The 12491-nt window shown below is 35.4% G+C and overlaps 1 protein-coding gene across 26 annotated transcripts in view; it reads left to right on the plus strand.

The window, feature by feature from the left end:
- Window positions 1-12491, plus strand: part of SYNJ1 (synaptojanin 1) — a 63700-nt gene that overhangs the window by 29165 nt on the left and 22044 nt on the right. For all 26 annotated transcript variants that reach the window (XR_011727982.1, XR_011727978.1, XR_011727980.1 and 23 more), the window contains exons 13-22: window positions 3681-3872; window positions 4008-4092; window positions 5327-5467; window positions 5836-6028; window positions 7331-7489; window positions 9252-9408; window positions 9852-9969; window positions 10084-10299; window positions 11126-11204; window positions 12097-12259. Coding sequence is in view for 22 of the 26 variants with exons in the window: in XM_071754339.1 (XP_071610440.1) it covers window positions 3681-3872; window positions 4008-4092; window positions 5327-5467; window positions 5836-6028; window positions 7331-7489; window positions 9252-9408; window positions 9852-9969; window positions 10084-10299; window positions 11126-11204; window positions 12097-12259 (1503 nt within the window). In the remaining 4 variants the exon portion in view is untranslated. The remainder of the gene's footprint in view (window positions 1-3680; window positions 3873-4007; window positions 4093-5326; window positions 5468-5835; window positions 6029-7330; window positions 7490-9251; window positions 9409-9851; window positions 9970-10083; window positions 10300-11125; window positions 11205-12096; window positions 12260-12491) is intronic.

The raw sequence follows: 12491 nt of genomic DNA on the forward strand, positions 1-12491 counted from the left end.
AGGAAAGGTCAGCATTGTACTGAAATAACCTGAAATAATGTGCTGACACCCATGTTCTACAGCGCAGAAGTAAAATCAAAACCAATGAGATAGTTACCTCTGCATGTGATGCAAAACAAAAATGTTAGAACATCTATTTTGTAAAGCCCTTGATGAAGAGAAGGCCTGAAAAGGGAACTTTATTAATTCATAGTCTTGTACTTTGAGGCACTGTGGTAGTATCTTCGTGATGTTGGTCTTAAAATATAAAAGGTTGGCTTTGGAGGATTCAGTACTGTGAACATGAAGCAACACATAGTAAGATTGTGTAGAGATAAGCTAGACAGTGGAACAGGACATGAAAGATCTCTGAGATGTAAGAAGCTTTTGAATACTCCTGGTTTCTCTAATTGTAAGTTAGCAACACACAATACATAATGCTTTTGTACTACATTTTAAAACATTTCTAGCTCTTTTTCGAGATTTCACTCTTTGTTGTAACTTAAGCTATATACACAAAGCTGATCCATTAGGGGAGATCTAATTATAGATTCTCAAGGCAGAGCTGTGAGTACTTGTGAGCTGGACAATGCTTCATGATCTCCCTGTTCCCAGAAACTGTTATTTAAAATAAAGTATTCCTAATGCTCATATGTTCAGATTTTACTATTTGTTGAAAAAAATTGGAACATCAAATTCTGAGCTATTGCCTTAATGGGGTTTATTGTGCTAACTCTTGGAAGCAGATTATTTGAAAACAGAGAAGATGCTTATTTTCTGGATGAGAGGAGAAAAGTGTGTTCTTAGTACCTGGGAAGGTGAAGGGAGAGAGGAGGGAAAGAAACCAGGAAGCTCCTAATAATTGTTCCGTCAGGTCTCCCATTTTAAGAGAATACAAAAATTGTGCAGGTGGTAGCTACCAGTCCTGGATGCAGAAGATTGACAGGGAAGGATCTTTGGAAGAAAGGCTTGAGGATTCGTTATTAGCTATGGTTCAAATAGTCTGAAGTTTTTAAAGCTGCATTTTTTCTTCCCCCTCTCTTGGAAAACCACTTGAACTGTGATCTGTATTTTTGAGCTTAAAATGTTTTTTTCCCCTTACATTTATCTTAGCTTTGCTTTTTTTCTACTAAAGTTTTACCAAGTACTTCATGAAATCTGAGTCACAGATAATACACACCTGAAATTACCAGATTTATTGGCATTTTGTCAGTGTTGAAAACTGTTTATTGGAACAACCATATTGTAATTTATGATGTTACCATCTAGGGAATATTAGCCTTGCTTATTACTCATTAACAGCCATACATGTCAACTACTTTTTTACTTCCTAAGGTAACATTTCACTGTGGGTTTCGTTTGTATAGTATTCATTTGGATACCTACTGCATATACAGAAATGTATCTACAGTAGTTTGGCTGTTGTAGCCAAATATTTCAGTAAAGTTCTGCTGCACAGAATATCCCACCACGAATTTGAAATTAATATTTGTAGAACTGATTTCCAAATATCTACCTGCCTAGTACAGCATTTAAGATATTTTTGCTGTAAGATAACTGATAATGTATTTGATTAAATTTTTAACGTTGTAGAGTGAGACACGGTTTTGTTGAAAAAAACTAGAAATGTGTAGGGAAATAATGTGTGTGGGAGACTCAGGAGCTCTGAAAAATACTTGGATTACTCAGTTTGAAAACCATGAAAAGTTAATATATATTTTTTTGCTAATTCAAATTTATAAAAAGGATCATTCTACAATTTAGAAATCTTGCTAGTTTAAAGGTGTGAATTTCCGTGTGTAATAAGGATATTGCAGTTCACTTCTAAAGTTCTGTCCTGGTAAGATTTTTCACATTAGGGGCTCGTGACAATGTCAGGAGGTAAATAGGCAAAAATAAGCAATTGTTTTCTTAAAACCAAATACTAGTTACTTGGGGTAACTATTTAAAATCAGGCTCAAAATTGCTAAATTTGCAAAATAAAAAATCTGAAGTGGAGAAAATAGAAGTCCAATCTCTACTTTTAAACTTGCTCAGAAGGCTGATCTGTACAGATCTTCAAAGCTGTTGTGATGCTATTTGGAGTACCTCAGGTTCAGGTAATTCTTCAAATGATCTGTGTATCGTGGCTGCATTTTTTGGATGGGTTTCTCTTCAGTGGTCAGGTGCTTGGGTAGCTTCTGTCTTTGATCCTCAGAGACTTTTCTGGCATTTGGTGGACTTTTTGACTTAATTGTTAGTGTATGGATACATTTAGAAGTAGACTCAGTGTTTGGCTCGCACCTGTAGGTGTAAAGTATTCTGTTGTCTCCCTGCTGTTTTCTTGACTTTTGTTTACCTGGATTATAAGGAAAGCATTATCTCAAGCATTATTTGCTTGTGGTACCCCAAGGAGATACTGGTTAGCTCATTGCTTTGTATATGTGATTATACCATGTATGGATATATAATTTATTCAGAAGTGAAAGTCTTTGCAGAGAGCAAATACAATATATTACTTTCTTCTAATGTTTTCAGTTTCAAAACCATGAGGGATAGAAAATTCCTGAGTTTTGTTTTAATTGGGTAGCTAAGATTCTGTAGCAAATTTAAAGGTGGTAGACTTAAAAAGAATAACTAAAAATATGATAGCAGCTCACTAACCATCCTGTTTTGGGGAACTGAATGAAAATATTGTGCCCAGTTGCTGACCATGTTGCAAGGCAGCACACAGTGAAGGCAAGAATTCCATCTAATATTGTTTATATGATTCTCACAGTCTCATAACCATGTGAGTATTCAAAATAGCTAAATTAATATCACTTAGGTAAAGTGCAATGCAAACAGTACTGTATATGCCTTATGCAATCTTTACTCCACTGAGATGAAAGAAAAAAAGCTTATTTCTTAAAAGTATTCAGATGTGTTCATTTCCATTAGGGACTATATCTATATGAGCATATTATGCAGCTTATTCATGAAGGGACTTGTAAAATCTCTGTAATTCTAGTGTCTGACTACTGAATAATCTTGTTTGTTTGTTTCTTGCAATGCCCTTTACAGATGGGTCATTGCTTTCCCATCTGGCAGGTAGAAACAAAGCACAGAGAAAGGCTGGTGGAATAAAGAAATGAGTTTAGTTGTTCTGAACTCAAGCCTACTTTCCTCACTGAAGCCGAATTTAGGAATTCAACTGACATAAAAAATAATTCAGATTTGTGGCTTAAGTGGACATACTCTAATACAATAAAATTATATACCTAAGCTATTTTAGTAAATGTAGTATATTGGTCATTTTACATTTCTAGAAATGAACATATCTGGAAGTTGGTCTTGTAATGGAGACTGATTTTCATATACATAATCTGTGAAAATGAGGTAGATATCTGTGTTGGCATGTATGAAATACAGTGGTTTCCATAGATAATTATACAGGGAAAGAATGACACGTATTTGTAAAACATAGAAATTATGTTTCTTTCGTGTATTTTTTTATATATTCATATGTTACTTTGAACAAATTACTGCTGTCTTTCATTCAGCCAGCATCCTATTCAGACAAGTAGTACGTCTGCAGATGTGCTTTCCCTTGTGAAAAGCTTTCTGTATGCCTGAGCATGGACTTGTTGCTGTTTTTTTTAAAGGAAAAATCTTATCACCAAGTTTCCTGAAGAAACATTCTAAGTAAAAATAATGTCTTTTCAATTTTTTTTTTTTTCCAGCATCTGTAAAAGTGCTAAAGAGTATGTGTGAAAACTTCTATAAGTATGCAAAACCGAAAAAAATCAGAGTCTGTGTTGGGACGTGGAATGTCAACGGGGGGAAGCAATTTCGAAGTATTGCCTTCAGAAATCAGACTCTGACTGACTGGCTTCTGGATGCACCAAAGTTAGCTGGTATTCATGAATTCCAAGGTAGAATTTGTATTCTGTCAATTTTTGCTCACGCCCTCTGATTTTCATAATTAGATCATAAACATAGATATCTGATGTCTTGATTCTTATGCTAAATTACAAACAATAAGTAGCTTTTTTAATATTTAAATGCAGATCGCAAGGGCAAGCCTGTAGACATATTTGCCATTGGATTTGAAGAAATGGTGGAATTAAATGCAGGAAACATTGTAAATGCCAGGTAAATCATTGTGAACGGTTTAGTAAATAATCACTTTTTTTTTTTGAGAAAAATGTTGCGTCAATTTTTTTTTCTCCTCTTTTGTAATGCTTGGGACTAGCCTGGATTAATTTTTGACTCTCTGCCAGTTTCTGTGCCAGGATTACAGACTTCATCTCAGCGTTCCCTAGGAAAGCTGTGATCACTTAGATCACGTATAATGTCAGTTCAAGGATCCAAACAGTCAGTACTTGACCATATTTTTGATTGCATCTTCACCAGCCCCTCAACATTTTCCCTCATTTAACACATTGAAGGAATTTACCTCCCAATGCTATTGGTGTTCTGCAGTCTCTTACTTTCCTGCTGCTGGGAACAGCAAGTCCTGTGAAATTCTTTCCAAAGGCATGTATTGTTGGTATTCTTGTATATAGTGTCCTATATACAGATTTTGATCTGTATAAAGCAAGCATTCCTTCCATACTGTCATTCCATATATTACACTTATATACTCCTGTTGGAGTCTGGATTTTTCACTCCTGTCATAGGGGGTTATGAACATATATTTTTGTCCATGGTGGCTAATAAAAGTGATGAAGTCTTTATGTGTAGTACTAGGATCATATTCACTTTGTCCATTGTTTTGTCTGATTGTTTTGCATATTTTCTGGTGTTTAGCAAGCTTTAACTCATTGGGAGAAGCATGTAAAGCCTATGACACTGCTAGCCACACAGGTTTTTGTCTTGAGAACAAAGTGGCAGTTTCTCACGTAGTAATTTAACAATTTCTAGTTAATACTGTTTCTAGGTCTGTTATTTTTCATTTATATTGAATGCTAGCTCTGAAAACCATAGTCTCTTAGGTCTCCAAGGAACATTCTTCTTTATCTCTGACCATGGACATCTCTTTCCCAATGCTGATTGAGCTATAGGATAGGAAGTAACTCCTTAGAAAAACTCTTAGGTTTTGCTGCTCTAGCCTAGTCTCCTGAAATACAGGAAAGATAATCCTGGCTCCTAATGTTGTGGTGTTGAGAAAAGTGAGGCAGCATTTTATGAATCTGAATTTGAAATGATGATTTCCTATTTGTCTGCCAGAAGGCATCTCAGCACTATTCACAACATGGCTTTGGCTTACTCCCCCAAGATTTTATTTCAAGTTATTGTACGAAGTTTATTCAATTGGATCAACAGTTTAGGTGCCAGCTTCATTTGATTAATTTTAAAACTGACATTTTTTTAATCTACCTGCTAGCACAACCAACCAGAAGCTCTGGGCTGCTGAACTGCAGAAGACTATATCAAGAGATAACAAGTACGTGCTGCTGGCTTCTGAGCAGTTGGTGGGTGTCTGCCTTTTTGTGTTCATCAGGCCCCAGCACGCTCCTTTTATCAGGTCAGTGAACACCCAGCTGTGCCCAAGTTGGGTCACTTTCCGTTTGCTTTGTATTGCAAGCTCACATACTAGTGTACTAAGAAGCTACCAGGCTCTTCATCTTCTGGGGAACTAGCTGGTTAAATTCTTCCTTCTTTGGTCTTAAATGCCCGATCAATTGCCCAGAAAGCTTGAAAAGCACGAATGTTACATTGTTACCTGCTCAATAGTTTTTGGCATTTTTTAAAAAAAAGCCAAGTGGCCTTACTGCTGTAAGAACACTGTGTAATTGTTCTCTTACCCTTAGACTGTCATACTCAGATGTATTTAAAGCTTTTAACTTCTGTGCCAATATATTTGAAGGCTTAATAGTTGTATAACTCTTATAGGGATGTTGCTGTTGATACTGTAAAGACCGGCATGGGAGGAGCCACTGGCAATAAAGGTGCTGTAGCAATTCGGATGTTGTTTCATACCTCCAGCCTTTGCTTTGTCTGCAGTCATTTTGCTGCAGGGCAGTCACAAGTTAAAGAGAGAAATGAAGACTTTGTAGAAATAGCTCGAAAGCTCAGTTTTCCAATGGTAAGTAACAGTGTTCCAATTCCATAATGAGTGACCAGTTAAAACTTTGAGTTCCAGCACTGTCATCCAAAAGCTGTTATCGGTATTTTTCCCCCTCCTCTGGTTCTTTTGGAAATCAAATTTACTTGGGCTAGAGGTCTCAGAGATCATTAAGTTGCCACAATTTTTATTAAAATAGATGACTGCGGAAAGAATAGACCTTTCATGTGCAGAAACTGATGGAGCTCATTAAGCACGAATTCACTTGCATTAGGCATCAAGGATTTAGCACAGGGAAGAGACCTTTATAGATTCCTGTCATGGAGTAGAACTTCTGTAGGCACTGGAGTTAATCAGCTATGAGAAAAAATAAGTGGGAAACAGCACTTGTTCAGTACACAAGAATGATTTTTACTAGCTTGTTTTAACTTCTTGTTTACTTATTTTTGTCAAGTGAATTGTACAGTTCTTTACCATATGCTCATGAAGTATTACAAACACCAAGCAAATACATGATAGTTTTATTAATGAAACAGAATGTTTCAAGCTGCCTTCAGTTTTGTAGTCAAACTGTCCTTTGTTAAATTCTGTGGCACTATGCAGGAGTCCGTGTTATTTTACAGGGGTTTCTAATTTAGAAACTTTGCCCCTTGGTCATATTTGATTTCTTCTAGAAAATACTGTATTATTCTGGTTCCCAGAAGCAGTTTCCTAAATGCTGTTGTTTTGATCTGCCAGTGTATCTACTTTGATTTACTTACGAGCAATGGAAAAATCAAATCAAAGAGGGAACTAAAAATTCTCACTTTAAAACGTAGGCTTTGTTTAAACTAAGAGCCCTTCTGTTGCTCTCACCCTCGTTATGAAAATTCTATGTAACTGAAAAGTCTACAATTAAATCTGAACAACAGAGCCTTCAATTTGTAGTTTGTCAAGATATTGTGCCACAAGATTCCAGGGTAAAGTGTTCTGTTCTTGCAACCTCTTTGTGACACAGGTAGCAGCCATCATAGAGCAGACTTCTAAAACAGAAGTAGAAACCCGAAGAATTTTAGATTCCAATTCAGATGATTCATGTTTCTTTAGAAATGCAAACTATGTAAGAAATGTTACTACTTTTATCCTTTATATGTGTGAATACCATACAGCTGGCTTTGTTGTTCTAATGATGAACACCATATGAACACCAAGTGTCAGCATGTATTTCAGTTTTCATCAGCTAGCAATGATGCATATTTTACAGTTAAAAGCTGAACTGCACCTGAAACTAGTAAATTTGTCACTCGGTTGTTTTTAACTTCACAACATGCTTCTGTTTTACAGGGAAGGATGCTCTTTTCCCATGACTATATCTTTTGGTGTGGTGACTTTAATTATCGAATAGATATTCCAAATGAGGAGGTTAAGGAGCTAATACGACAACAGAACTGGGATGCCCTTATAGCAGGAGACCAACTTATCAATCAGAAAAATTCTGGACAGGTATCTCAAAAATGTTACCACACTTTAAAATATTTTTCATTTTGGTTTTAGCAATTTTCCGTGGTACTTCTATAAAGCCATATCCTCACCATGTTTCACTTACCTCTTTTGTCCAGTTACTGGTATGGAAGGGTGGGACATAGCAACATTTAGTAACCTAGTTGTAGTGACTGATCTAGTCACTCACAGAGGAGGCAGTGATGCAAATACAGCCATAGCAGTCACTTTTTTCTTTCTTTCCTGAGAAAGAAAAGAAACTCAGTCGTCTTTTTAGAACTTTGTGTTGGAGTTTACTACTTAAAATATTTTTCTTTTTATCAGGTGCAATTATTAAAAAGTGTATTTATAGATTTTAATGTTCTTGTTTACTTTAAATTGCTGCAGTAATAGGTCTACTGCTGTTACTGTCATTCTGTGGGAAAAATAATCTGAATGGTAGCCTTTTTTACTTATAAAGAAAAAGCATAGAATAATGAATTCTGAAGAAAGCTTCAGATGTTAGATTTTTAGGATTTCTTGGGAGGAAGCACATAGTAATTAAAGACTATTCATAATGAATCAAATTTTGTGTGAAAGTGTGCATTTTCTTTTCAGTTTTATGCTGTAGATGGTAAAATGAGAGACAATCCTCTGTTGTTAGTTTTGTCTGCTTGCCAGCAATGTGATAGTGTCCCTTCCTGGGAAGAAATAGTATTGCACTGCTGGTATAATATTCCATTATTTGGAAGCACCTGAGTGGGCAGCAGGGACAGCTCCACAGTTGTTAACTGCTGTATATGCTCTTCGGAAAAGGCATTTACATAGCAAATTTCTTCATATAAGTAGGTTAAGAAATAATTAATGAAGGCAAAGAAATTAATAAATTGTCTCAAAAGTTGCAGATCTTCTGACATTCTGACATTGGTCTTCTGACTGATTTTTAAATTGACTGGGTTTCATTTTATATTTCCAACAAGAAAAGAAGGCTAATCTGTCATTTGGTGCAGACTTGCCTAAGTTAAATTTATATTTTGCAGATCTCTGTGAAATAAAACTGTCCAGACAAGACTGAACTTAAGACTGGAGCTAGTAATCTGAAGTGTTGTAGCTTGTATCTAGTTCAAACTAGACAAATCTACTGCCTTGTGTCAGATGGCTGTATCTGCTCATGTTCAATGTACCTAATGGATATTTTATTCCTTTCAGTATCTCTAAATGCCACATGTACTCTCAACAAATGATTTCTCATAGTATCTTTTTATTTTCTTTTCCTATTCACCAGAGAAGGTTAATATTCTCTCAGTCATGCAAGTCATATCTTTTTTCTTTTTTTCCCCTTATTATTGGGGCATCATGTGTCAATTTGGGGGAATGTTTTGCATGCTCACATAGGCACATAAAATATTAACCTTAATTTCCAACTTCTCCTGACACATGAGCAACGAACCAACTAACTAAAGTGCAGTGGGCAGTATCTATGTTCTGATGACCTTAAGTTCTGAATGACATTGGAGTAGCAGGAGGTTGCTGTGAGCCTGGGCTTAAAGATATAAATGTTGACATGTTTAATAATGACCTGTCTGGGTCACTAGTTAGTGGCAAATGTGGAATGTTTTTAGCAGATAATATTTGGAGAAGGATACATATTATCAAATTACTGGGGGTTTCTTGAGATATATACACAGGTTTTCACTGTTAGAAAAGAGAATTCTGATTAGTGTCAAGCTGTTTCCCATCTGTTTCTGACTTCTGGTATGACACATAACTGCTTTGTTTCTTACAGATTTTTAGGGGATTTTTGGAAGGGAAAATAAATTTTGCTCCTACGTACAAATACGACCTGTTTTCTGATGACTATGATACCAGTGAAAAATGTCGCACACCAGCGTGGACAGATCGTATTCTTTGGAGAAGAAGAAAATGGCCTTTTGACCGATCAGGTTTGAGTGCTTCCTTGTGTCATTTAAAATATTCTTTTAACTGGCTTATAGAATCCGTTTGGTGACATTCACAGTGCCTGGGATTCTGAGGTTCTGTCCCTGACTTCGTATCACACAAAGTGTCTGCAATGAGTACAGTGATGCTAAACAGGAGAATCAAGAATCAGATACCAGTTACTGATATTTTAGTGCTTCAAAAGGAACTTCTGTTTTCTTCAGTAATACACTTGGGTTTGGTTTACTTTTTTGCTTTTTACAACTAGTTTACAACAGGGGAGAATTTTAGGGGAGAATTTTGTAGAATATGGGTGATGGTTGGACTCAATCCCATGGGTCTGAAAGCTGAAAGCTTCTATGATTCTATGAACTAGTTTATTTTAAAAGTATATTCTTGCAATCGCTATGTTTTTCCCCTTTTTTGTTTTCATGAATACTGAATGTAGCTGAAGACCTGGATCTTCTGAATGCTAGTTTTCACAACGACAGAGATGTCCCTTATACATGGACTCCTGGCACTTTGTTGCACTACGGAAGAGCTGAACTGAAAACATCTGATCATAGGTCTGTTTTATTTTATGCATTACCTCCTAATAATTGAAGATTTGATATCCATGTTATAGATTTTGTTGCTCAGATACTCTGCTTACAGGTGTTTCTTGTGTATTTTTTTCCAAGGCCTGTGGTTGCACTGATTGACATAGACATATTTGAAATTGAAGCAGAAGAGAGACAGAAGGTTTATAAGGAGGTGATCGCAACGCAAGGACCACCTGATGGTACTGTAATGGTCTCCATCAGGGGTTCTTCAGCAGAAGAAAACTATTTTGATGATAACTTGATTGATGATCTTCTCCAGAGATTTGCAAGCTATGGTGAAGTTACACTTATAAGGTTAACAAGACTTTTTACTTTCAATCGCTGTTCCTCTTCGCTGTTCCCTCCTATTTCCTGAATAAAGTTGCTTTCTTAGTGAGCATTTCAGTTATGATCTCCTTAATTTTTAACATTTAGATTTTAACTTTAATGTCTTTGCAGTTGAGAATTAGTTTTACATACCTGTATGTGTCTCTGTTTTCAGACTTAATTTTTCAGATAGTCTTTATTTTTGAGATAAGAGTATCATGCTGACTTTGTCAGAAATCAATCAGAGTTAAAATTACATAAATTTTAAGTATGTAATTTAAGTTTGGTATTCTAAAATTAGTTCATAGCTGTAAAAGAATGCTGGAGTGCTGTGCTTTTCTAATTAAACTATAAGTGTTGTGATATTTTGTTTGGGTTTATTTGGGGGGTTGCTTTGTTTTGCTTTTGTTTTGTTTTGGCTTTTTTTTCAGAAGACTAGGAACACAGTCCCAAGTCCATAGTCTTAATGTCATGTGGAACACCTAATACAAATATCTAACCTGCAGCCACATTATTACTATTGAATGCGTAGCTGAAATCACAGTAACACATTTTAAGAGGACAGTGCTTTTGCTCATTGATATTGACCCTGTTCTCTTTTGCCTTTTTTTTTGTTTGTTTTTGGTTTTGGTGCAAGGGTGCATTCAGTTGAAGCTTATTAGCTTTACATACATAATTATGTATATTTTAATGAACTTTAAAAAATAACTCTTTTCCATCAAGTGAAACATTGAAAAAACTTTAAGATAAGAGGCTTTAAAAGTTAGTAGGTACGAAAAAATATTTTAATTATTGTTTCTAATGGATTTTGCAGGTTTGTGGAAGACAAGATGTGGGTAACATTTTTGGAAGGAAGCTCAGCTTTGAATGTTATAAATTTGAATGGTACTGAGGTAAGGTAAAAACTACTGAATTTCTGTATAGCAAGAAAAAATCCAGCTTTTTAAAAAGCATTACTTTGAGTTTCAAAAGCAAGCTGAGAGAAGCACCAAACTTTTTATTTTTAGGAGAAAAGGACTGCTAGAGAAATGAAGATCTCAGATTGAGGGCCACCTTCATTACTTGAGGGATTTTTAATTCTTGGGGTTTTTTTTAATGGTTTAAAAAGCAGAGTTTTTACTTCAGTTTGTAGTATGAACCAGCTTGTTTAACCTGCAGTTATTTAAAATTCATAACTCCTGTCCTGAAGTGTCTTTAAAATGTCCATTTCAGCTCTCATTGATTTCTGTAGTATTTAATCTTTGTAAAAATTTTAAGTTTCATGTTAAAATTTTTACTGATCTGTTCCTGTTAAGACTTAGATTCTATAATGTGATGTTTGCGCAGATCCTTGCATCAGCTGAGAGTTCCACTGACAGTTCCAGGGTTCAGTGTCATGTGTCAGTTTGTAGATCAAAGGCCTGATATTCTCTGTCTTAAAATGACTTTGCTAATGTAGTTTATACGTAAGTTTGGTTTTGTTTACAAAGAGTAGTGTTTCTGTCAGAATAAAGAAACCAGAAACTTTATTAACTGAACAGGAAAATCTTACGAGACAAGTTGTTAGTTTTTCTTTAGAAAGATCTTAAAAAGTTGCAATAACTGTTTAAACTACATAAATCCACTTGATTGCCAAAATGCAATGAAAAGCATAATTATTTTTTCATGTGTCACTGCCATTGTTTAGTCCAAGAAATTATTATAGACTTTCTTGTACTTTTTAAGTGATTATTTTTTTAAATGCTGAATTGTAATGTTCATAGTCTTACCAATTTCTCTTTTGTGCATACCTGCTTGGCAATTCAGCTACTAGGGAGGACTATAAACATAAGCTTGAAAAATCCAGATTGGATCAGAAGTTTGGAAGATGAAATGAATCTAGAGAAGATTAATATTGGGCTGCCTTCATCAACAAGCTCCACTTTGCTTTGTGAAGATGCTGAGGTTACTGCAGACTATGATATGGAAGGTTTGTTGTAAAAAAGTACTCCTACTTTTGAAACAGTTACAGTCCTAAATAACATGGATAATCTCATGTATAAATAAATATGTTAAATTAACATGCTTATGCCCATCTCAACCAGTTAATGAAGATCCCCATTATTTCCAACAGTATCTTGATGGCTCGTTGAGCAGTGTCAGTTTGCACTGTATCTCTAGGCTTTTAATCATTTGCTGACCTTCTCTTTATTTTTCTCACT

Source organism: Heliangelus exortis, chromosome 1 (assembly GCF_036169615.1).
Source record: "Heliangelus exortis chromosome 1, bHelExo1.hap1, whole genome shotgun sequence".
Classification (NCBI taxonomy): Eukaryota; Metazoa; Chordata; class Aves; order Apodiformes; family Trochilidae; genus Heliangelus; species Heliangelus exortis.